Source organism: Arachis ipaensis, chromosome B8 (genome assembly GCF_059453495.1).
Source record: "Arachis ipaensis isolate K30076 ecotype BB chromosome B8, ASM5945349v1, whole genome shotgun sequence".
Taxonomy (NCBI): domain Eukaryota; kingdom Viridiplantae; phylum Streptophyta; class Magnoliopsida; order Fabales; family Fabaceae; genus Arachis; species Arachis ipaensis.
Window position 1 is genome coordinate 46785161 of NC_142443.1, and position 26249 is coordinate 46811409.

Below are 26249 nucleotides of genomic sequence, written 5' to 3' on the forward strand. Positions count from 1 at the left end.
TTAGAACTACTCTCTGTATTTTACTGCTCTTCTAGTTTTACTTTCATCATGTATTCTCCATCTTTGTTTTCATTTTCCAGAGCTATGAACAACTAAACCTCTTTCATTGGGTTAGGGAGCTCTGTTGTAATTTGATGGATCAATACTAGTTTTCATTATTCTTCTTCTATCTTTTCTCTTGATTTTACTTGAAAGCTTTCGATCTTCATCCAATTGGGTAGTTATCCTGGAAAAGAAGCTATTCAAACTTGGATCTCTTCTGAACCTTGAAAGAGGAATGAAGAGATCATGCTAGAAATGATTTCTCATGCTGGACCAAATTGGGTTTGGATGGATATGTGACTATAATCCTCTCAATACTTGATTTGGGAAATGCATGTGGTATAATCAGTGACCATACTTCATCTTTTCTCATGAGCAATTGACCAAGGAATTGGCTATTGATCAAGATTTGAGAGATTGAATTGCAAGGAATTGTAATTCGATCAATTAAGATTGCCAAGAAGATCAATGAGTGCATTGATTGAGGAAGAGATGAAAATGAACTTGATCCGGAGAATTGCAACATCTCCTGAGCCCAATGAACTCCCCATTTCTGATCTTACCCATTCTTTTTAATTTCTGCCATTACTTTTATGAGCAATTACCCCATTCCCATTTACAATTTTGCAATTTACTTTCAGTCATTTACTTTCAGCTCTTTAATTCTAGCATTTACTTTTTCTCTCATTTACATTCCCGCCATTTTATTTTCTGCAATTCTCAACCCAAATTCTGGATTCGCTCAACTAGAACATTCTTCTAATTAAATTTGCTTGATCAATCAATCTCTGTGGGATTCAACCTCACTCTATTGTGAGTTTTTACTTGACGACGAATTCGGTACACTTGCCGAAGGAAATTTGTTGAGAGACAGTTTCCATGTGCATCAAAACCCTTGCTTCTCACAACCAAGATTACATGCGCTCATCGGCATTAGTTCCTAAGGAGAACAACCTAGGAGTTAAATACTCTCGGTTTATATTTGCTTTGAATTGTGACAATTTTTAGAATAATAATTTGATTATTGGCCAATTGTTGGTTCGGAGCTATACTTGCAATGAAGATCTATTTGGAGAAAATCCTAACCTACAACTTGGTCATTGTCAAATTTTGGCGCCGTTGCCAGGGAACTAGAACCATGAATGCTATAGTTTTGGTTGTTGTTAATATGTTCATAGTGTGAATAGATACTTTTTGGTTGTTTGTTTGCTTTTGTTGGTAATCCGGACTTTGTTGATTTTGTTAATTGATGTCTTTAGTTTTATTTTCAATTTTTATCTATGAGTTATCACCCTCTTGGTTTGGAGTTTGGTTGTGATAATTTTGTAGGGCTTGATAACTTCAATTTTGGCTTGCATCAAGGGATTGGAGCACCAATTTTGGAAGGAGTAACCTCCTCTATACTACAATGAACCAAACCATCCCCAATATGCATACCCCAAACCAAGGATATGGTGGGTTTCATAATGATTACATACCTTCACCACCATATGCCTATAACCCATACCCCCAACATAATCCTCAATCACTACATTTTCAAGCACTCCACTAATATCATCATCCACCTTCTTACATACCACCTCAAAACACTTACCAACATGAATCACTTTCGACACATACAACTTTTTTCCTAAATAATGAAACCCCTATTTCACCACAATGTGGAGTTTCCCAACCCTTGTCCCAAGAAGATCAAGACCTTCAAGCCTTTCTCCTAGAGCAAGAAGGATTCCAAAGAACTCAAGGGCAAGTTATGGCTACCATAGCCGAGGAGGTAAACCACTTGGTCCTACTTTGCTCATCCGATCAAGACACTTCTCTTGTAGAATGTGGAGGATCAACTAAAGAATGGAATGAAGAGGAGAATGTGAAGGCTCAAGGGAAAGAAGAAGAGTTGGGTAATGACATGCAACAAGAGGGAGAAAGGGAAGTATGTGAACCGGAGGCGAGAAAGGGAGAATTGAGGGACATTGATCAAGATGAGGATTCCATCATTGAGGATTTTTTGTCCTCCTTGGTCAATCCTCTTAATGACCCTAATGGGCCTCTTCCCATTGAGTTTAAGAAAGACATGGAGGTAAACTTCTCACAATCTCCTTGTTATGATGTGAGTGATGGGGAAGAGGAGGAAGAAGTTGGTGAGGAAGTAGTTGACAACCAAGAACATATTGAGTGGGTGGCAATCTCACCTATGAGCTTCATTGGCCCCCACCAATATGCTATCTTGGAGACAGACTACCAACTCAAGGTCCTTCTTGGGTTAGTACATAGTGGAGAAAGAAGTGTAGGTTGCCAAGTGGATCCAAGATTCTTCAAGAAAACTAATTCAAGACTTGGAGTTCAAGCATGGTGTGAAGCACAATTGGGTGATTTCTAGAGAGTGTTGGGTTGTTCTAAGGGTCATTTGGGAGCTTGTCCATCCGGCTTGGAGCATAGAGATCAACAAGAGGGAGAACGGGAAACTAGGACATGGGATCCCGGAGGCCCTATGAAGTGCAAGCTTGGATGGAGATTTAAGGAGGAGTGAAAACACAAGCCACCTTAGCAAGAGTCTCCTAAAAAAGTCCAACTTAAGGACTCTAAATCAAAGTGTTAAGTGGGAGACACCCCACCATGGTAACATCTTTCTTACCCTTTCTTTTTGTTTATAGTCCTAGTTTATTGCATGTTTGCTTGTGTTAGTTAGCTTAGGATTAGTTTAGTTTTGATTTTAATAGTTTGAATTGCATATGGATCATGATTTTGTGAATTTTTGAATGTTGTGGGGTTGAGACTTTGATGAGCTAAGGTTCAATACCTTAGATTTTGAAGAAAAATTTTTTGGAAAAAATAGGGCATGTGCGTGCGCACACACCTGTGCGCATGCACACAACAACAAAATTTCACCTCCTGTGCGTACGCACACAAGCCTTTATGCCCCCTGTTCGAAACGCCAGCATAGAGTGTGCGTGGGTGCTCCCCTGTTTTCCTACACCTTGTGCGTGCGTACCACCTTGTGCGTACGCACACATCCCTTTATTCGCACTCCTTGTCTGAGCGCACAGAGCTGTGCGCGCGCACACGTCCATACACTCCCTCTGTTAGGAGCGTTAGCATAGCCTGTGTGCATGAACCCCTTTTCTTTTAGCTCTTGTGCATGCGCACAGACCTGTGTGTGCACGCAAACATGATCCATACCCCAAAAAAAAAGTGTTTTGTGCATACGCACACCCAGGTGCGTACGCACATGTCTTGTTTCCCTTTCTGTTCGGAGCACTCGCACACTTTGTGCGAGCGCACATTGATGCCAGGGCATCTTGGCCAGTTTCACTGACCTTTTCTTTACTGTTTTTAAGGTAGTTTCATGCATTTTCTTAGGAAATAAGCTAGTTTTGGGTGGATATTCACTTACATCTTGATTCAAGCATACATTGTGCATTTTACATGATTTCATCAGGATTTTTGCATGAATTATATGATAAATTGGATGATGCATGATCCATGATTAAGAGCAAGACTTTGATGCACTTTGTTTGATTGATTTCAGGCCAAAAGAAGAAGAGAAGAGCCACGTTAGTAGTTACACTAACGTAGGCACTAACTTGGAAAGAAGGAAAGCCACAACGTTAGTGAGAAAAGTTAGTGGCATGGAGCCAACGTTAGTGACACTTAACATTATCACTAACGTTGGACCAAGATCATGAGTGGCCACGTTAGCGTCCACGTTAACTTAGTTAACGTGGCCTCTAACGTTAAGAAGAAAAGGGGGGAAGCCAACGTTAGTGACATTCAACATTGTCACTAACGTTGGCCAAGTCACACAAGACCATGTTAACTTCCACGTTAACCTAGTTAACGTGGAAGCTAACGTGACAAGACTAGGTGTCGACAACGTTAGTGACACTAAACATTGTCACTAACTTTGGATGAACACACACTATCCCCAAGAAGCCACGTTAACTCCCACGTTAACTTAGTTAACGTGGAAGTTAACGTGGCACCTGGCAGCCTGACCATGCCTTCTTCAAACACGCATAACTTGAGCCACAAAACTCCAAATGAGGTGATTCCAGTAGCATTGGAAAGTAGGATTCCAGAGGTTTCCAAGAATATATGGCACTACATGGTTGACATTAAATTTAAGGGAGAAAACCTGCCCCGAAAGTACAATGATGAACATGGTATCAGCCTGTATTTAGGCCAACTGACCTCTTCACCTTCCAAGAAATATAACTCGAGTTGTAGAGCTCCAAATGATGCGCTTCCAAAGGCATTGGAAAGTAGACATCCAGGGCTTTCCAACGATATATAATAGTATGGGGTGGACACTACGTTTGAGCTTCAGAAACGGGAAATCGCTAGCGTTATTGGCAATCAACATTTCCAGTAACGTTGGCATAGATGCCAGCGACCATGTCCACTTCAAAGGAGCATAACTTGAGCTACAGAGGTCCAATTGAGGTGATTCTAGTTGCGTTAGAAAGATGACATTCAGAGCTTTCCAACGATATATAATACTCTATAGTGGGTATGAAATTTGAGCACAAACAAGAGGCATCTTTTAAGCCCCAAAAACACCAACTGGGCAGCAAGTGCAACGTTAGCCACAAAAACTTTAGCACTAACGCCACACTTGTAGCGTTAGTGTGGCTAACTTTAGCACTAACTTTAGTACCTGGACCTCAACTTAACTCACTTCTCTCTCAAGTCCACTTCCAAGCTCAAGCAAGCAGGCCCACAATTGTCAACCAATCAAGGCCACAAGAAGCATCTAGAATAGGAATTTTTATTTAATTGTAATTTGCTTTTAATTTCATTTTGTAATTTAGGAGAGCCTATATAAAGGCCTTAGTCTTTATATTGAAAAAAAGGCCGGAAAGGGGGGGAACTGAATTCTGGAATGGGGGATTGAAGAGGGGTCTTCGGACTCCCTCCCCTCACACACTTTTCCTTCTCTTTCTTTTAGTTGTAATTTTCATTTATGAATTTGAAGTTTTATTTTCAGTTTTTATCTTCATCTTTACTTTTCTGCACTTTCTTTCTTTTCTATTTTTGTAGAGCAATGATCAATTAACTCTTTACATTGGGTTAGAGAGCTCTATTGTGATTCAATGGATCAATTGTAGTTCTTATTCTTCTTCTTCTTTCTTTTCTCTTGATTTTACTTGAAAGCTTTCGGTCTTCATCCAATTGGGTAGTTATCTTGGAAAAGAAGCTATTCATACTTGGATCTCTTCTGAACCTTGAAAGAGGAATGAAGAGATCAAGCTAGAAATGCTTTCTCATGCTGGACCAAATTGGGTTTGGATGGATATGTGACTATAATCCTCTCAACACTTGATTTGGAAAATGCATGTGGTATAATCAGTGACCATACTTCATCTCTTCTCATGAGCAATTGACCAAGGAATTGGCTATTGATCAAGATTTGAGAGATTGAATTACAAGAAATTGTAATTCAATCACTTAAGATTGCCAAGGAGATCAATGAGTGCATTGATTGAGGAAGAGATGAGAATGAACATGATCCGGAGGATTGCAATATCTCTTGATCCCAATGTTCATTTTATTTTTAGTTCTTACATTTACTTTTCTTGTCATTTTACTTTTCTGCACTTTATTGCTTTCTTTACTTTTCTGTCAATTTACATTTCCTTGTTACTTATCACTCCATTATGATTCGTCTAACTAGGATAATCAATTGACCATTGATTGCTTAATCCGTTAATCTCTGTGGGATTCGACCTCACTCTATTGTGAGTTTTACTTGACGACAATTCGGTACACTTGCCGAAAGGAGATTTGTTGCGAGACAAGTTTTCCGTGCATCACACATCTCCGTTGTTTCATGAAGTGTGCATGCGCACACACACTTTTGCGTACGCACAGGAGCTGTTTTGGGAAAATTTTTTATTGCACATTGAAATAAGCCCTAACGCACTTCCACACCCCTCCACCCGTCTCTTCTCTTCCTTTTATCTTGCTTTTCTGCTTGTTTTACTTAGTTTTTATTGCATTTCATTTTCATTTTAGTAATTATATTAGTCTTAGTTTAGTTGTTTGTCAATTGAATAAGTTGCAAGTGTTTGCTTGTTATTTGATTGGGTTGCTTCTTGATTGAATTTCATCAATGCACTTATACTTTGCCTTCAATTACTATCACCTAATTAGATTTGCACACTTACATTTTGTTGCATATTAGGTGAAACTTTTATGAGTGCACATGAAATTTAGTGAATTGAATTGAGTTTCTTGTTCATCATGGTTTTTAAGTCAATATAATCACATCACAAGGTCCTTGTTTCTTGTTAATGCTTTGCATTTGTTTGAGTTGACTTAACTTGATTCTATCAAGTTTGTCACCTTTTTGTAACAGACACCTAAACAATGTGATTGTTTGAGTATTCCTAAGGATGAATAAGTAATTTTTTTTCATCATTGCATTGGTTATTGTTTGTTGTGCTATTTTATATCAATTTTACTCTTTCACTTGCACGATTTCAATATCCAATATTTCCTAAATTCAGTTCACTCTTGTTGTAGTTTCCTAAGTTTTCATGTGCTTAAATGATGCTCATTCATTGCTTGCATATTAGGCCATTTAGTTGAGGATCTCATGCTTACTTTTTAATTGTGTAGATGCCATTTTAACCGGCCATTGTGTGTATTCTAACCGCGCGCATACTTGGAATACACACATGGTTCATCTTTTCATCATACCACACCACTATGCAACCTTCCTCAATTAGATGCTTATGTGCTTCTTCCTTTACCTTTTTGTGCTACTTGCCCTATGATTCCTGATTATACTTTATTCCTTCTTTTTGAGGATGTTACATAAAGGCAAGGAACCGGTAGAGGAGGAGGACAAGGAGGGAGATGCCGAGCATACATTGGACTTGGCGATTTTCACACAATCCAAGCCCCCGCTTCCGCCAACCGAAGGTGGAGGAACATACAGACATTCTCCCCGGATCATGTTCATGCATGGAGGACCGTGTAACGCTTAAGTGTGGGGGAGGATTCGCCATTTTTAGGCGTAAACTTTCTTTTCCGAACACTTTGCACTTTATTTTTGTTTCTTTTTATTATGTTCTTGTAGATATTTGGAGTGTTTTTTTTATTGTTGCATTGCATTCTCTTCTAGTTTATATATCTTAGCTTATACTATTGAATTTTGCATTTTTAGTTGGTATATATTTTATATATGTTGCATTTTTGCATATTTCACTTAGTATATATTTAATAGATAGAAGTTGTGATTTGATGATGTGAATAGTATAATGCCTAGTTCAATTTTGTCCTAATTGTTCATGTTAGTTTTTACGATGTTGAAAATTAGGAAGAAAACTAGGAAAATTTTGAAAAAATTGCATCCATCACATCTTACATACATATAGGAAATAATTTTAGTGAAAAACAACAAAGATTTTCGAGAATACTATTTTTAGGGTATTCTATTGAATTGATTTGGAAAAATTATTTTTAAACTTGTTTGAATGATTTTTTTTTTTTGGAACATAGAAGAGAGATTGAACAAACAACCTTGTGAGTTGTTGAACCTATAATGAGTGGTTGCATATTTTAACCACTATTTTGTTCTTGTGTGATATACTCCTTCTATGATTGTTATCTTGGTTTTGCTTAATTCTTTATTTCTGATGTTTGATGTCTTGAATGCATTTAGCATGATTGAGGCTATTTTTGAATTAAACTCACTCACTCATATGCACTTAACCTTGCATCTACCCTTGTTAACCCCTTTTGAGCTTTTTAATCCCCTTTGTTCTAATTGTTAGCACATCACAATCCTAAGCGAAAAATGATGAATCACCTTGAATTGCACCTTTGATTAGCTTAAGTTGAGGAGTGTGTGCCATTTAAGTGTGGGGGAAATTTTAGGAAGCATTGGTAGAGAAAAATTTTGTTCTAGATACTTATTGAAAAATTTGGAAAATGGGTGCACATTCATGTATCAATTTACTTTAACCATATGCATTTGTCATAGAAAAGGAAAAATAAAAATGAAAGAGAAAAAAAATTAAAAGAAAAAAATATAGTAATAAGATGGGACAAAAGTTATCCCAAAGAAAAAGAAAAAAAATGAATAAGAATTACATATGTATTTTGAATATAAACTAAGGCATGAATGTGTGTGAAAAGAAGTAATGTGTGGCAAGGATGCATTTTTTGTGATTTGATTGATATAGGTTGAGTTGGATACTTAAGCTAATCAAAGATTCAATCTTTTATTCCACTTAGCCATATATTCATCTTACCCTTACACCAACCCCATTACAACCTTCTGAAGACGTCATGATACTTGCATACATGCATCAAATACTTGTTGATTGTTAGATGAAAAGCAAATCCTTGAAAGCATGATTAGAGGAGACTTGAGTGATTAAAACCTAGACACCGAGCGATTAGAGTTTATACACACCTAGTGAGAGTTCGATCACTCAATTCTATGTCTCCACCCTTCTTATCATGCATTCTTACAAGTTGCTTCATTTTGATGAGTTAAATCAATTCTCTAGATTATGGTTGCATTGAGCTATTTATTTGCTTAGCCTATATGTCTACACTCTTGCTTGGAAATTTGATTGTTTGTTTTCACCAAATCAATAGGACATATTGGATAGATAGATATAGATAGCATTTTGCATACTTGCATGCATATACGTAGTTGCATTTAATAAGTTGCTTACCCTTTTACCCTTCTCCTTTGATTGTGATTAGCATGAGGACATGTTATTGTTTAAGTGTGGGAAAACTGATGAATCCATATTTGACGATACATTTTAGTTTGATTTGAGTGGATTTCATTATATAAAGCCACATTTATTCACCTATATAGCATACTTTTGTGTTTTCTCTCTAGAATGTGCCTAAATGTGAAAACATGCATTTTTGTGCTTAAATTAGTGATTTTAATCCCACTTTTATGTCATTCGATGCCATGACATGTTTGTTGAGTGATTTTAGGTCCTAAAGGCAAGTTTGGCAAGGTAAAAGTGGAAGGAGAAAGCATGAAGAAAACAAAGGAGAAGCACACAGCCATGTGTGCGTACGCACAACCATCTGTGCGTATGCACAAGAGGAAATTTCAACATGTGTGTGTACGCACACATCTGTGCGTACGCACAGGTACCAACACGTGCCTCCATTAAAAAGTCATGTGGACTCGCGTTTTGGGGGCTTTTTGGCCCATTTCTGAAGGCTGAGAGGCTGAAATCAAAGGCTATATGAAGGGGGCAACATCTCATATGAAGGCATTAGGTTTATTAGGTAAAATTAGGTAGAAAATGCATTAGGAGTAGGAGTAGAGTAAAAATTCTCTCTTAGGTTTAGTTAGGGTTTGTAGCATTTTATACTTCAATTGTTGATTTGGGATTATAGCAATTTCATTATAAGTATTTCTTTAATTCGTCTTTTATTGCACTACTTGTTCTACACTTTCTTATATTTTTATTTCTTTTGTCAATATATACATAGTTTTGCAATTTTGATTTCTAGTTAATGAATTTGATGCTTGACGATCTTTATATGTTTATTGAGTTGCTCTTGTTGATTTTCATCATTTGGTTGTTCATAGTTTTCATCATTTTTCCAATTCTGCCATATTTTATGATTATGCATATTAGGTGTTTGATGAAATGCCAATGTTGATTATGGGGTAAATTTCCACCCCTTGACTTGGGAAAAATGAGTATATGAATTGCTAGAGCCATAATGTCCAACATTTAGTGATGATTCTTGGGTTGTTAGTTTTATTGTTTCCACTAACGCTAGCTTTTTACCGATTATAACTTGGTAAGTTAGTTAGCATTTGTGGATTAATAATGATTATTCTCACTTGACTTACTCTTTGATGTTAAGGGTTGACTTAGTGAGATTAATCCATCATAATTATCATAGTTGTGGTTATGACAAGGAAGGGATTCCATAGCTCATCCCAAGTCATGGTTCCATTTATGTTTTGAACCACTTTTCCATCACTTTATCGCATTACTTGTCCATATTACATACATAGTTCTTTTATTCCTTTACTGCTTTATTAATTGCAATTTTGTCTTGTTCTTTTATTTCTTTATTTGTTTACTTTAATCATTGAAAACCCTTTCTTCTCACAACCAAAATTGCATGCGCTCATCGGCATTAGTTCCTATGGAGAATGACCCGGGAGTTAAATACTCTCAGTTTATATTTGCTTTGAATTGTGACAATTTTTAGAATAATAATTTGATTATTGGCCAATTTTTGGTTCGGAGCTATACTTGCAACGAAGATCTATTTGGAGAAAATCCTAACCTACAACTTGGTCATTGTCATTGCAGTATAGCTGTACCTGCCATTGGTGCAAATAATTTTGAGCTTAAGCCTATAACTGATCACTCTCGTGTAGCAGAATTGCCAGTTTCATAGACTCCCACAGGAGGATCCAAACTTATTCATCTCTAACTTCATGCAGATCTGTGATACTGTTAAGACGAATGGAGTAAATCCTGAGGTCTACAAGCTCATGCTTTTTCCATTGGTTGTGAGGGATAGAGCGAAGCAGTGGCTTGATTCTTAGCCTAAGGAGAGCCTGGACACGTGGGACAAGGTGGTCACTGGATTTCTGACCAAATTTTTTCCACCTCAGAAGCTGACTAAGCTTAGGATGGATGTCCAGACCTTCAGATAGAAAGATGGAGAGCCTATCTATGAGGCCTGGGAGAGATACAAGCTAGTGATCAAGAAGTGCCCTCCTGATATGTTTTCTGAATGGACCAGGCTGCAGATCTTTTATGATGACCTCTCTAAGATGGATAAGATGTCACTGGATAACTCTGCAGGTGGTGTCGTGCATATGTAGAAGACGCCTGATGAGGCGAATGAGCTTATTGAGATGGTTGCCAACAACCAGTATCTGTACACTTCTGAGAGGAACACTGTGAACACTAGGACTACTCAGAAGAAATGAGTTATGGAGGTGGATACACTGGATGCCATCTTGGCTCAGAACAAGATCATGTCCCAGCAGATTAGCATGATCTCTCAGCACTTAACAGGGATGCAAGTCTCAACTATCAATACTCAAGATGCATCCTATGACATGATTGGAAGCTACAACTAAGGGGACACCTATGGCTATGCTCAACCCACCACTGAGCAAGTAAATTACATGGAAAACTCCTTCAAAAATTCCAACAATGATTCATATGCCAATACATTCAACAAGGGATGGAGGAATCACCTTAACTTTGGGTGGAGAGAGCAGCCACAGAAGTCCCAACAAAATTTCAACAACAACCAGGGTAGATCCAATCAGAATAGGTTTAACAACTGGTAGTTCTAGCCCTCTCAGCAGCAACAAAGACACTTTCAAATCCAAGACACTTCTGACTTAGCCACAATAGTCTCTGAAACTTCTAAGACCACTCACATCTTTATACAAGAGACAAGAGCTTCAATTCGAAACTTGGAAGTACAAGTGGGTCAGTTGAGTAAAAGGATACCTGAGAGACCTCCTAACACTCTTTCCAGTGACACAGAGGTAAATCCAAGAGAAAAGTACAAGGCCCTCATTATGGCCAAGGAGGATGAGCCTAAGGAGGTACATGCTGCTAAGGAATTAAAGGAAGAAAAAGCTCAAGAAGAGAATTGAAGCACATTGTTACACGCCCCATTGGTGGCACAGGAGCTTGAAGTACCACACCTTCAGAAGCTCCATGAGGAGACCAAGGATAAGCAGTTGACTTAATTCTTAGAAATCTTTAAAAAGTTGTGCATCAATATTCATTTTGATGAGGTGTTGGAGTAGATACCTCCCTATATGGCCTTCATAAAAAGCATACTCTCTGAGAAGAAGGCCTTGAAGGGAGATGAAACTGTGGTCTTGACCAAGGAGTATAGTGCTCTGATTCAGAGAAAGCTACCCAAGAAGATGTCAGATCCTGGAAGCTTTCTGATTTTCTATAACATTGAGACTGTTACATTTGAGAAGGCACTATGTGATCTTGGTTCAAGCATAAATCTGATACCTCTGTCCATATTGAAGAAGCTGGGAATCCAAGAAGCACAGGCAACAATGATATCCCTGCAAATGGCTGACAAGTCTCTGAGGCAAGCATATGGGCTAGTGGAGAACGTACTACTCAAGGTTGGAGAGCTATTCCTCCTAGCAGATTTTGTGATACTTGACACGGGAGAGGATACAGATGACTCCATCATCCCAGAAAAGGCCATTCCTAACCACTGGAAGAGCCCTAATTAATGTAGAGAGAGGTGAATTGGTGCTGAAGTTATATAAGGATTGGATGTTTTTCAAAGTGTTCAAACCTCCACCACTCTCTGACAAAAGAGGTACATGCATACAGAGCTCAGTACTTAAGCCTTCTCACTTGGTGGAAAGTCATATAGTTCCCCCTAACATCAAACCTAACTTTGGTGTTGGGCATTCACCACCCACCAAAGATGGAGGAGGACCCAAGAAGTAAGTACCTAAGGGCTGGAGGAACAAGAAGATTCGTACTGAGGACTTCTCACTTGGCATGAAGGTGGTGTTCACAAGAAGCCTAATGATACCACACACTATGAACATGATCCTGTCTCTGGAACATCTTGAGCTAATTCATGAGAACACAGAAAAGAAGTTCACAATAAGGGGTGAAGATATGAGCCCCTATGACCCTCTGCCTTAGAGGAGCTGACCGTCAAGCAAGTGACTGTAAAGAAGCACTTGTTGGGAGGCAACCTAACCATAAGTGTCTTTTAGTTCATTTTTGTTTTATTTCAGTTTTATTTTAGTTTTATTTCATTTCATTTTATTTTTCATTGAATATCATAGTTTTCCTAGGTTTTCTAATGGTTGTGATCATGTGCAACACTTAGAACAGGGACAGGAAAACTTAGATAGAAGAACAGAACACCCTGGTGAAGACATGATGAGGGTGCTAAACACTAGGGGTGGGCGTTTAGTGCAATGAGGGAAGCATAGGATAAAGATAGTTAAGGTGTCAGAGATATTTAAGTTTTTGGATTAATATTCAATGTCAACTACCTTGATCATGCAAAGATTATGTTTATGGCAAACCCCAAATGATTAAATTCCTATTCCTTGGCAATATAATATCCTCTAATGCAACAACCATCAATCCCTTGATCACTCAATTGCATTAGAAGGTGAAGTTCAAATTCTAATTTATAAACTACACAACCCTAAGAACCCCAAAACATAATGCAGTTATATGTCACGTACCACAATAAGTCCAGATAATTAGGAATTGTGAGAAATTGGTTTCAAGCTGTAATTCTAATTATATAACTTTTTCAAGACTTAAATAGAATTCAAGTAGAATTAGAGTTATTTTCCAATAATCACGAATCCCTAGGATGAATAACGAAACCAATCATTAAACATTAATCAAAGCATTCATCAAGAGTAGAAGAACAAATAATTATTAATACATCAAAATAAATAGAACTCCTAACCTTAACAATGAAGGATTAGTTGCCCATAGTGCAGAAAATTGAAATCCTAATCTAAGTAAAACCTAAAACTAATGAAGAATGAAATGAGCAAAGAGACAATGAGTGTAGTGTGTAAAGTGTGGAATGAGGAAGAAGGAGAAGAGAAGAGCCTCGGCTCGAAGGGCTGAATCTTTTTCCCTTTTATATCTAACCTAATTGATTTGAAAATAAAATAAAATAATAACTACTAAAGGCCCAAAAGAATGTGTTTTGTTTTAATGATAATGAAAATAAAATAAAATAAAATAATTTTTAACAAAATCTAAATTAATGAATCCCTTCTATACACTCCAAAATTCGTGCTACTAGCGCTAAACGCCAGGCTCAATATTTAGTGTCGCTCAGGACGAAACGAATGGTGCAATTGTTGTCTTCATGGCACTAAACGCAAGGCTCAGCGTTTAACGCCACTAGCATGTGGTTCTGGGCACAAATTACGAAGTACTTGGTGCAAAACGCCAGGTCGTGGCATTTGAGGCCAACTTCACAGAAGGCTTGCACGCGTTACGAGATGCCTGACGCCAAATGCCAGGTAGCGGTGTTTGCCGCCAGCTTGGCAGTATCAATTTTCTTTTTTTTTTCTTCTTCACGAACTCTATCAAACTCCCCTAGATTTTTCCTGAAATAAATAAAACCACAATGCACCTCAAAGTAGCATCCAAATAGGCTTCAAAAACTAAAATCTAAATAAAACTCAATAAATTCATGTCTAAAATAATAACAAAATAGAGAAAAGATGCTCATCCATCACAACACCAAACTTAGGTTCTTGCTTGTCCTCAAGCATGCAAAGAATTATGGCTTAGTCATCAAACTTTTCAACCTTAAAATACAAGGGTTAATGCTTGCAATCTAAATGAGTTTAGTTAGCCATTTCACTTATGCACAATTTCAACACAATTGGTTATAATCTCTCAAGGCCTCTATCTGGATTAGATTATAAATCCTTTCCTTGAATCATCACCTTGAAGCAAGCTTATTTACTTTCTTTCCATAGTTTATTTTCATTTGGTGCTATGCACCTTGAGCCTAGCCGTGACCTAAATGTTTTGTCTCAAGTTTTGCTCGACACAGAAGCACCACAGGCACATAATTGGGGAGCTCTTTGAGCTTACCATGTCCTTTTAATATTCCCCATCATTGGTACATCAGAGCCTTTAGCTTTCTCCTTTTTGTGGGGGGGGAGAGGGGGTTTGCACCTTGAGCCTAGATATGACTCAAAATATTTTCTTTTTAAGCTTTTGCTTGATATATAAGCACCACAAGCACTTAACTTTGGTGCCATTTTGCTTTAAATGGCGCCAAAACTTACTGTCGGAGTCATCCGACGGTAAATCCGCCGATAGCATTATTAATTTTTTATTTTTTTATTAATCTCGGATTAATACTCTTGTTAATGAAATTGTTATCAAAAATATAAAAGCAGTAGAAATTAACAAATTATTTTATTAAAAATAAATGGTATGAATGCAACAAAATGTCACAGAAGAGTAATGTACCCTAAAATAAATAGAATTAAGGAAATAAAAGGTCACAGAAGAGTAAATGGTGCACAAAATTGTGATCATCAATGGCGCCATCAACATGGTACGCACAATTGTAATCTCAACTCTTTATCACAACTTCGCACAACTAACCAGCAAGTGCACTGGGTCGTCCAAGTAATAAACCTTACGCGAGTAAAGATCGATCCCACGAAGATTGTTGGTATGAAGCAAGCTATGGTCATCTTGTAAATCTCAGTCAGGCGGATTCAAATGGTTATGGAGGATGAATGATTAAAAGATAAATAAGACATAAAATAAAGATAGAGATACTCATGCAATTCATTGGTAAGAATTTCAGATAAGCGTATGGAGATGCTTTGTCCCTTCCGTCTCTCTGCTTTCCTACTGTCTTCATCCAATCCTTCTTACTCCTTTCCATGGCAAGCTGTATGTTGGGCATCACCATTGTCAATGGCTACAATCCCGTCCTCTCAGTGAAAATGTTCAACGCGCTCTGTCACAGCACGGCTAATCATCTGTCGGTTCTCGATCATATCAGAATAGAATCCAGTGATTCTTTTGTGTCTGTCACTAACGCCCAACACTCGCGAGTTTGAAGCTCGTCACAGTCATTCAATTCTTGAATCCTACTCGGAATACCACAGACAAGGTTTAGACTTTCTGGATTCTCAAGAATGGCCGCCAATGGATTCTAGCTTATACCACAAAGATTCTGATTAAGGAATCCAAGAGATACATATTCAAGCCTTTTTGCATGTAGAACGGAGGTGGTTGTCAGGCACGCGTTCATAAGTGAGAATGATGATGAGCGTAACATAATCATCACATTCATCATGTTCTTGGGTGCGAATGAATATCTTAGAACAAGAATAAGCTGAATTGAATAGAAGAACAATAGTAATTGCATTGATACTCGAGGTACAGCAGAGCTCCACACCTTAATCTATGGTGTGTAGAAACTCTACCATTGAAAATATATAAGAACAAGGTCTAGGCATGGCTGTGAGGCCAGCCCCCATGGTCTAAGAACTAAACGTTCCAAGATTGAAAATACAATAGCAAAAGGTCCTATTTATAGAGAACTAGTAGCCTAGGGTTTACAGAAATGAGTAAATGACGTAAATATCCACTTCCGGGCCCACTTGGTGTGTGCTTGGGCTGAGCATTGAAGTATTTTCGTGTAGAGACTTTTCTTGGGGTTAAACGCCAGCTTTTGTGCCAGTTTGGGCATTTTACGCCAGAACTTTTGTGCTGACTTTGAACGCTAGTTTGGGCCATCAAATCTCGGGCAAAGTATGAACTATTATATAATGCTGGAAAGCCCAGGATGTCTAATTTCCAACTCAATTGAGAGCGCACCAATTGGGCTTCTATAGCTCCAGAAAATCCACTTCGAGTGTAGGGAGGTCAGAATCCAACAGCATCTGTAGTCCTTTTTCAGCCTCTGAATCAGATTTTTGCTCAGGTCCCTCAATTTCAGCCAGAAAATACCTGAAATCACAGAAAAACACACAAACTCATGGTAAAGTCCAGAAAAGTGAATTTTAAATAAAAACTAATAAAAACATAATAAAAATTAACTAAAACATACTAAAAACATACTAAAAACAATGCCAAAAAGCGTATACATTATCCGCTCATCACAACACCAAACTTAAATTGTTGCTTGTCCCCAAGCAACAGAAAATCAAATAGGATAAAAAGAAGAGAATATGCATTGAATTCCAAAAACATCTATGAAGATCAGTATTAATTAGATGAGCGGGGCTTTTAGCTTTTTGCCTCTGAACAGTTTTGGCATCTCACTTTATCCTTTGAAGTTCAGAATGATTGGCTTCTATAGGAATTCAGAATCCAGATAGTGTTATTGATTCTCCTAGTTAAGTATGATAATTCTTGAATACAGCTACTTTATGAGTCTTGGCCGTGGCCCAAAGCACTCTGTTTTCCAGTATTACCACCGGATACATACATGCCACAGACACATAACTGGGTGAACCTTTTCAGATTGTGACTCAGCTTTGCTAGAGTCCCCAATTAGAGGTGTCCAGGGTTCTTAAGTACACTCTTTTTGCCTTGGATCACGACTTTAACCGCTCAGTCTCAAGTTTTCACTTGACACCTTCACGCCACAAGCACATGGTTAGGGACAGCTTGGTTTAGCCGCTTAGGCCAGGATTTTATTCCTGTGGGCCCTCCTATCCACTGATGCTCAAAGCCTTGGATCCTTTTTATTTTTTTACCCTTGTCTTTTGGTTTAAAGGGCTATTGGCCTTTTCTGCTTGCTTTTTCTCTCTCTTTTTTTTTGAATATTTACTGCTTTTTCTTGCTTCAGGAATCAATTTGATGATTTTTCAGATCCTCAACAACATTTCTCCTTTTCCATCATTCTTTCAAGAGCCAATAATTTTAACATTCATGAACAAAAAATTCAAAAGACATATGCACTGTTCACGCATACATTCAGAAAACAAAAGCATTGCCACCACATCAAAATAATTAATCTGTTATAAAATTCAAAATTCATGCATTTCTTTTTCTTTTTCAATTAAGAACATTTTTCATTTAAGAAAGGTGATGGACTCATAGGACATTCATAACTTTAAGGCATAGACACTTAGACACTAATGATCATAAGACACAAACATAAATAGACATAAAGCATAAAAATTCAAAAAACAGGGAAATAAAGAACAAGGAGATTAAAGAACAGGTCCACCTTAGTGATGGCGGCTTGTTCTTCCTCTTGAAGATCTTATGGAGTGCTTGAGCTCCTCAATGTCTCTTCCTTGCCTTTGTTGCTCCTCTCTCATGACTCTTTGGTCTTCTCTAATTTCATGGAGGAGGATGGAATGTTCTTGGTGCTCCACCCTTAGTTGTCCCATATTGGAACTCAATTCTCCTAAGGTGGTGTTGATTTGCTCCCAATAATTTTGTGGAGGAAAGTGCATCCCTTGAGGCATCTCAGGGATTTCATGATGAGGAATTTCCTCATGCTCATGTCCATGAGTGGGATCTCTTGTTTACTCCATCCTTTTCTTAGTGATGGGCTTGTCCTCATCAATAAGGATGTCTTCCTCTATGTTAATTCCAACTAAATTACAGAGGTGACAAATGAGATGAGGGAGGGATAACCTTGCCAAGGTAGAGGACTTGTCCGCCACCTTATAGAGTTCTTGGGATATAACCTCATAAACTTCTACTTCCTCTCCAATCATGATGCTATGAATCATGATAGCCCAGTCTATAGTAGCTTCAGACCGGTTGCTAGTGGGAATGATTGAGCGTTGGATAAACTCCAACCATCCCCTAGCCACGAGCTTGAGGTCATGCCTTCTTAGTTGAACCGGCTTCCCTCTTGAATCTCTCTTCCATTGAGCGCCCTCTTCACAAATGTCTATGAGGACTTGGTCCAACCTTTGATCAAAGTTGACCCTTCTAGTGTAGGGGTGTGCATCTCCTTGCATTATGGGCAAGTTGAATGCCAACCTTACATTTTCCGGACTAAAATCTAAGCATTTCCCCCGAACCATTGTAAGCCAATTCTTTGGGTCCGGGTTCACACTTTGATCATGGTTCTTGGTGATCCATGCATTGGCATAGAACTCTTGAACCATTAAGATCCCGACTTGTTGAATGGGGTTGGTAAGAACTTCCCAACCTCTCCTTCGGATCTCATGTCGGATCTCCAGATATTCACTCTTTTTGAGTTTGAAAGGGACCTCGGGGATCACCTTCTTCTTGGCCACAACTTCATAGAAGTGGTCTTGATGCACCCTTGAGATGAATCTCTCCATCTCCCATGACTCAGAGGTGGAAGCTTTTACCTTCCCTTTCCTCTTTCTAGAGGTTTCTCCGGCCTTAGGTGCCACAAATGGTTATGGAAAAATAAAAAGCAACGCTTTTACCACACCAAACTTAGAAGGTTTGCTCGTCCTCGAGCAAAAGAAGAAAGAAAAGAGTAGAAGAAGAAGAAAATGGAGGAGATGGAGGGGGCTTTATGGTTCGGCCAAGGGGGAGAAGCAGTGTTTAGCTTGTGTGAAAATGAGGGGGTGAAGATAGGTTTATATAGGAGTAGAGAGAGGGGTAGGGTTCGGCCATTATGGGTGGGTTTGGGAGGGAAAGTGGTTTGAATTTGGATGGTGAGGTAGGTGGGGTTTTATGAAGGATGGATGTGAGTGGTGAAGAGAATGGTTGGATTTGATAGGTGAGGGGTTTTTTCGGAAGAGGTAATGAGGTGATTGGTGAATGGGTGAGGAAGAGAGAGTGGTGGGGTAGGTGGGGATCCTGTGGGGTCCACAGATCCTGAGGTGTCAAGGATAGCTCATTCCTACACCAAGTGGCGTGCAAAAACGCCCTTTCTGCCAATCCTGGCGTTAAACGCCAGGCTGCTGCCCTTTTCCGGCGTTTAACGCCAGCTTCTTGCCCATTCCTGGCGTTAAATGCCAGTCTGGTGCCCCTTTCTGGCGTTAAACACCCAGAATGGTGCCAGACTGGGCGTTAAACGCCCATTTGCTGCCCTTACTGGCGTTTAAACGCCAGCAAGTTTTTCCTCCAGGGTGTGCTATTTTTTATTCTATTTTTCATTCTGTTTTTGCTTTTTCAATTGTTTCTGTGACTTCACATGATCATCAACCTATAGAAAACATAAAATAACAATGGAAAATAGATAAATATAACATTGGGTTGCCTCCCAACAAGCGCTTCTTTAATGTCAATAGCTTGACAGTGGACTCTCATGGAGCCTCACAGATACTCAGAGCAATGTTGGAACCTCCCAACACCAAACTTAGAGTTTGAATGTGGGGGTTCAACACCAAACTTAAAGTTTGGTTGTGGCCTCCCAACACCAAACTTAGAGTTTGACTGTGGGGGCTCTGTTTGACTCTGTATTGAGAGAAGCTCTTCATGCTTCCTCTCCATGGTTACAGAGGGATATCCTTGAGCCTTAAACACAAGGGAGTCTTCATTCACTTGAATGATCAATTCTCCTCTGTCAACATCAATCACAGCCTTTGCTGTGGCTAGGAAAGGTCTTCCAAGGATGATGGATTCATCCATACACTTCCTAGTCTCTAGGACTATGAAATCAGCAGGGATGTAGTGGTCTTCAACCTTTACCAAGACATCCTCTACAAGTCCATAAGCCTGTTTTCTCGAATTGTCTGCCATCTCCAGTGAGATTCTTGCAGTTTGTACCTCAAGGATCCCTAGCTTCTCTATTACAAAGAGAGGCATGAGGTTTATACTTGACCTAGATCACACAGAACCTTCTCAAAGGTCATGGTGCCTATGGTACAAGGTATTGAGAACTTTCCAGGATCCTGTCTCTTTTGAGGTAATCTCTGCCTAGTCAAGTCATCCAGTTCTTTGGTGAGCAAAGGAGGTTCATCCTCCCAAGTCTCATTACCAAATAACTTGTCATTTAGCTTCATGATTGCTCCAAGGTACTTGCAACTTGCTCTTCAGTGACATTTTCACCCTCTTTAGAGGAAGAATACTCATCAGAGCTCATGAATGGTAGAAGAAAATCCAATGGAATCTCTATGGTCTCAGTGTGAGCCTCAGATTCCCATGGTTCCTCATTAGGGAACTCATTGGAGGCCAGTGGACATCCATTGAGGTCTTCCTCAGTGGCGATCACTGCCTCTTCCTCCTCTCCAAATTCGGCCGTGTTGATGGAGTACTAGGAGGGAGTTCAGTAATTTTCTTGCTCAGCTGACCCACTTGTGCCTCCAAATTTCTAATGGAGGATCTTGTTTCAATCATGAAACTTTGAGTGGTTTTAATTATATCAGAGACTATGGTTGCTAAGTCAGAGTGGCTGTGCTTAGGATTCTCTGTCTGCTGCTGAGAAGATGATGGAAAAGGCTTGCCATTGCTAAACCTGTTTTTTCCACCATTGTTGTTGTTGAAGCCTTGTTGAGGCCTCTGTTGGTCCTTCCATGAGAGATTTGGATGGTTTCTCCATGAAGGATTATAGGTGTTTCCATAGGGTTCTCCCATGTAATTCACCTCTTCCATTGATGGGTTCTCAGGATCATAAGCTTCTTCTTCAGATGAAGCGTCCTTAGTACTGCCTGGTGCTGCTTGCATTCCAGACAGACTTTGAGAAATCATATTGACTTGCTGAGTCAATATCTTATTCTGAGCCAATATGGCATTCAAAGTATCAATCTCAAGAACTCATTTCTCCTAATTTGTCCCATTATTCACAGGATTCCTTTCAGAAGTGTACATGAATTAGTTATTTGCAACCATTTCAATGAGTTCCTGAGCTTCTGCAGGCGTCTTCTTCAGATGAAGAGATCCTCCAGCAGAGCTGTCCAATGACATCTTGGATAGTTCAGACAGGCCATCATAGAAGATACCTATGATGCTCCATTCTGAAAGCATGTCAGAAGGACACCTTCTGATCAATTGCTTGTATCTTTCCCAAGCTTCATAGACGAATTCACCTTCCTTCTGTCTGAAGGTTTGGACTTCCACTCTAAGCTTACTCAATTTTTGAGGTGGAAAGAACTTTGCCAAGAAGGCATTGACTAGCTTTTTCCAAGAGTTCAGGCTTTCCTTAGGTTGTGAATCCAACCATATCCTAGCTCTGTCTCTCACAGCAAAAGGGAATAGCATAAGTCTGTAGACTTCAGGGTCAACCCCATTGGTCTTGACAGTGTCACAGATTTACAAGAATTTAGCTAAGAACTGATGAGGATCTTCCAATGGAAGTCCATGAAACTTGCAATTCTGTTGCATTAGAGAAACCAATTGAGGCTTAAGCTCAAAATTGTTTGCTCCAATGGCAGGGATAGAGATGCTTCTCCCATAGAAGTCAGGAATAGGTGCAGTAAAGTCACCCAGCACCTTCCTTGCATTGTTGGCATTGTTGTTGTTTTCGGCTGCCATGTCTTCTTCTTGTTTGAAGATTTCTGTTAGGTCCTCTACAGAGAGTAGTGCTTTAGCTTCTCTTAGCCTTCGCTTCAAGGTCCTTTCAGGTTCAGGATTAGCCTCAACAAGAATGCTTTTGTCTTTGCTCCTGCTCATATGAAAGAGAAGAGAACAAGAAAGTATGGAATCCTCTATGTCACAGTATAGAGATTCCTTGAGGTGTCAGAGGAAAAGAAGAATAGAAAGAGGAGGTAGAAGGAGAAGAATTCGAACTTATCAAGAGAGATAGAGTTCAAATTGTTGATAGTGGAGGAGTGTTAGTCCTTAAATAGAAGGATGTGAAAAGAGGGGAAGAAATTTCGAAAATAAAGTAAAAAGATTTTGAAATAATTAAAAGAAATTTTGAAAATTTGATGAATGATTTTCGAAAACTAAGATTGGGAAAGAAATTAGTGATTTTGAAAAAGATTTTGAAATTAGAAATCAAAAAGATATGATTGAAAACTATTTTGAAAAAGATGTGATTAAGAAGATATGATTGAAAAGATATGGTTTAAAAAAAGATATGATTGAAAAATAATTTAAAAAGATTTGATTTTTAAAATTAATGACTTGGCTAACAAGAAGATATGATTCAGACATTAAACCTTTCTCAACAGAAAAGGCAACATACTTGAAATGTTTGAATCAAATCATTAATTGTTAGCAACTATTTTTGAAAATGGAAAGAAATTGATTTTGAAAAGATATGATTGAAAAGATATGATTTTGAAAAAGATTTGATTTTGAAAAATTATGAAAACTTGAAAAAAATTTGAATTAAAAACAAAATCTTCCCACTAGTGTCATTGATAAACCACTATTTTATGGTTTATATTGTGTTTAATTGTGTGGTTTTGTCATGATCCTTGCCCACTTATTCATCAATTTAGCATGCATTTAGATTTCCTTCCTAAATTCAGTACATGTTTGAAAATTGCTTCCTAGAGACTTTAATTATTTACTTTTAATTCTCCTTTATTCCATTCGATGCCGTGATCTGTGTGTCAAGTGTTTCAGGCCTTATAGGGCATGAATGAGATGGAGATTGGAAAGGAAGCTAGCAAAAATGGAAGGAACACAAGAATTTGAGGAGATAACCAGCGAGAAGTGACGCGGTCGCATGGCTCACGCGACCGCGCGAAGGAGCACAAATCGCAGTGACGCGGCCGCATGGCTTGCGCGGCCGCGCAGATTGGAAAGCGCAAGCGACGCGGTAGCGTGGACGACGCGAACGCGTGGAGAGGAAAAAGCGCAAGCGACGCGTCCGCATGGACGACGCGATCACGTGACATGTGCGATCTGCATAATCTGCAAAATTCAATGGGGGTAATTTTGGACCTTATTTCGGCCCAGTTTTTGGCCCGGAACAGCAGACTAGAGTCAGAGAATATGCAGAAACAACACAGATATTCATTCAGTAGTTTTTAGATCTAGTTTTTCTCTCTCTTAGGTTTTTCTCTCTAGTTTTGAGGATTTTAATTTTCAATTGGTCTTAGCATTGGAACAGTGAGAAGAGTTATTTCCTCATCAAGACTTCATCATTCTAGTTTGTTCTCTTAACTTGGTTTTATTCTTCCATGTTCTTTGTTATGTTCAATTTTGCATTCAAATACTTTTATGATTAATTAATGCAAGGATTATTTCTCTTTAATTTAATTTCAATTCCAATAATCATGTCTTCTTTTAATTCCCTTTCATGTGCCATGGATTCTTTATTTACAATGCGTGAGTAGTTTTATTACTTGATAGGGAGTTAATTAAAAGGAATTCTTGAGTTGGAAGGATTCAAGGAGAAATTTATAGTTAGGTTAAATGTTGGATTGTTATCCTGTCACCAACGCCAATCCCTTTGAACTAAGTGGGTTGTAACTCGTGAATAGATCTGGCAGTCCAACTTGTTTGACTTTCCCTTACCTAGTAAAGGATAACCAAACAGAGTAACCGTTAATTATAAATCAATCTTAAAAATCACTCCATCAATGATAGAGATTCTAACTAATCAATTCCCAGTCAAGGATTTTATTTATATTATTTAAAATTCCTCAATTTAAATTCCAATTTACTTAGCTCAACTTCTTGGAACATCTGATTAATAAAACAGCACACTTTTCTGCAACTCGTTGGGAGACGACCTGGGACTTAAAACTCCCAGTAATTTTAATTTAAACTCTCTGTGACATATTTCTAAATTGATAGGCAGATTTTCAGTGAGTTAAGAACTATACTTGCAACGTAACAATTTTAATAAATTTTTAATTCACCAGCTTCTGCTTCCCATCAATTTTTGGCGCCATTGCCGGGGAGTTGCAATAGAGTGCTAATTTTATTAATTAAAATTTATTTATGTGCATTTTATTTAATTTTGCTACTATGAGCTGCATGTTTCTTCCGTCAAATGACGCGTTCACTTCCTGATCCGCGCTTGCTAATATTCGATCCTGAAATTGAAAGAACAATTTCACGAATAAGGCGAGAACAGCATAGGTTAGCCCGCTCTGAGGGCGGATCTGAAAGTGAATTTGAGGAAGAAACCAGCCCCCGTTTTACTGATTTGGTTGTTTTACGTGCAGAAAACATGGCAGCTAGAAGAGTTACCATTCAGGAGGAAGGAGCTCCTGATTTTACAATGCAACCGTTTCAAGCGCATCATCCAGCGGTAGCTACGGATTTTGAAATAAAGACCGCACTGCTAAATTTGATGCCCAAGTTTCATGGCCTACCTGCTCAAGAGCCTATCAAGCACTTGAGAGATTTCCAGGCAGCCTGTTCTACTGTCAGGCGTGATGGCACTGATGAAACTTCAATTCTGCTGAAAGCTTTTCCATTCTCTCTTGAGGGAAAAGTAAGAGAGTGGTACTACACTCAACCTCTAGAAAATGTATCCAACTGGGATACACTCAGAAAGGATTTTCTGGAGAAATTCTTTCCATCTGAAGTTACTGATAAACTGAGAAAGGATATCTCTACAATTGTTCAGGACGACAATGAGACTTTCTTTGAATACTGGGAGCGCTTCAATAATCTTCTGGAAGTATGCCCCCACCACATGATTGACAAGATCGTGCTACTCAGCTATATCACACAAGGTATGAGACCCCAAGATAAGACCACATTGGAAAGTGCCAGCAATGGGTCTATGAAGAAGTACAAGACCACTGATGAAGCTTGGCAATTGATTAGTGATTTAGCTGAATCTACTCGGAACCATAGACAGAAGCAAGGCCGTTCAAAAGCGGTTGCAGAAGTATCTTCTGGCATAGAGACTGCTGCTCTAAATCGAAGCATCTGTGAGATGACCAACCTGCTGAAGCAAATGCAGTTGAGTCAACAAGCTCAGCAAACTCAACCGTAGCAAAACCAACAACTAGTTCCACAAAGAATTTGCGGAATTTGTGCTGATTACAGCCATTACACTGATGAATGCCCGCAGCTCCAACAAGAAGACAACATGGTGGCATCCACTCACAACTTCTATGACCGCCCCAACCAAGGGTACAATCAAAGTGGAAATAATAACCATGGATGGCAGGACAATTCAAACCAGAATTGGAGGGACAACAATAATAGGGGAGGCAGAGATAATCAGGGAAATCAGAGGTGGAATAATAACAACAACAGGCAGCAAAATCAACCGTACCGAGTACCTCACCTGAGGCAAAACCAAGGACCACCGAACAATCAGCGGCAAACCTCTCAATTTACTCATTCTTCTGTATCTTCTAATGAAGATTTATTACAAGCTTTTGAGAAAAGACAACTGGCCATGGAAAATACCATCGTGAACAGTATTAACGCCAGTCTGAATGGTTTCACCTCTACTCTGCAAGCTCTTATGACACAACTTGGTTCAGCACAAAATTCCAGTAACCAACCTTCAAGCACCACTGGAATCCCCTCTCAACCATTACCCAATCCAAAGGGAGGCATTAATGCCATCACCCTGAGGTTCGGAACCACACTGCAGGAGAGGAATCAGGAGGAACCAAGCTCACCAGAATACACCTCAGGTGAAGAGGTGGTAGAAATCGAAGATGTTGAAGAGGAAGAGGACATACAGGACATAGCTGAAGAAGAGATAGCTCAACCACAGGAAGAAGCACAAAAAGACGCAGGCCCCGCAGAAAACACTACTCCCATTCCATTTCCATAACTTGCAAGGAAGCCCAGGAAGCAGCTGGAACCTGATCCTAAAATGGTAGAAATATTCAAAAAGGTTGAGGTAACTGTTCCCCTTTTTGATGTCATTCAGCAGGTACCTAAATATGCAAAGTTTCT

The 26249-nt window shown here is 38.9% G+C and overlaps 1 protein-coding gene and 2 non-coding genes across 3 annotated transcripts; 2 read left to right on the forward strand and 1 right to left on the reverse strand.

Moving 5' to 3' along the window:
* Positions 1 to 11842: 11842 nt before the first annotated feature.
* LOC107611015 (uncharacterized) lies at positions 11843 to 12283 on the forward strand. Its single transcript, XM_016312984.1, has one exon. It carries the CDS (start codon positions 11843 to 11845, stop codon positions 12281 to 12283), a length of 441 nt encoding a protein of 146 aa, XP_016168470.1.
* A 9154-nt stretch (positions 12284 to 21437) lies between these two features.
* Positions 21438 to 21545, forward strand: LOC148547947 (small nucleolar RNA R71). Its single transcript, XR_015898044.1, has one exon. It is a non-coding gene; the product is annotated as a small nucleolar RNA R71 (small nucleolar RNA).
* A 3373-nt stretch (positions 21546 to 24918) lies between these two features.
* On the reverse strand, positions 24919 to 25026 carry LOC148547948 (small nucleolar RNA R71). Its single transcript, XR_015897090.1, has one exon. It is a non-coding gene; the product is annotated as a small nucleolar RNA R71 (small nucleolar RNA).
* Between the last annotated feature and the right edge of the window lie 1223 nt (positions 25027 to 26249).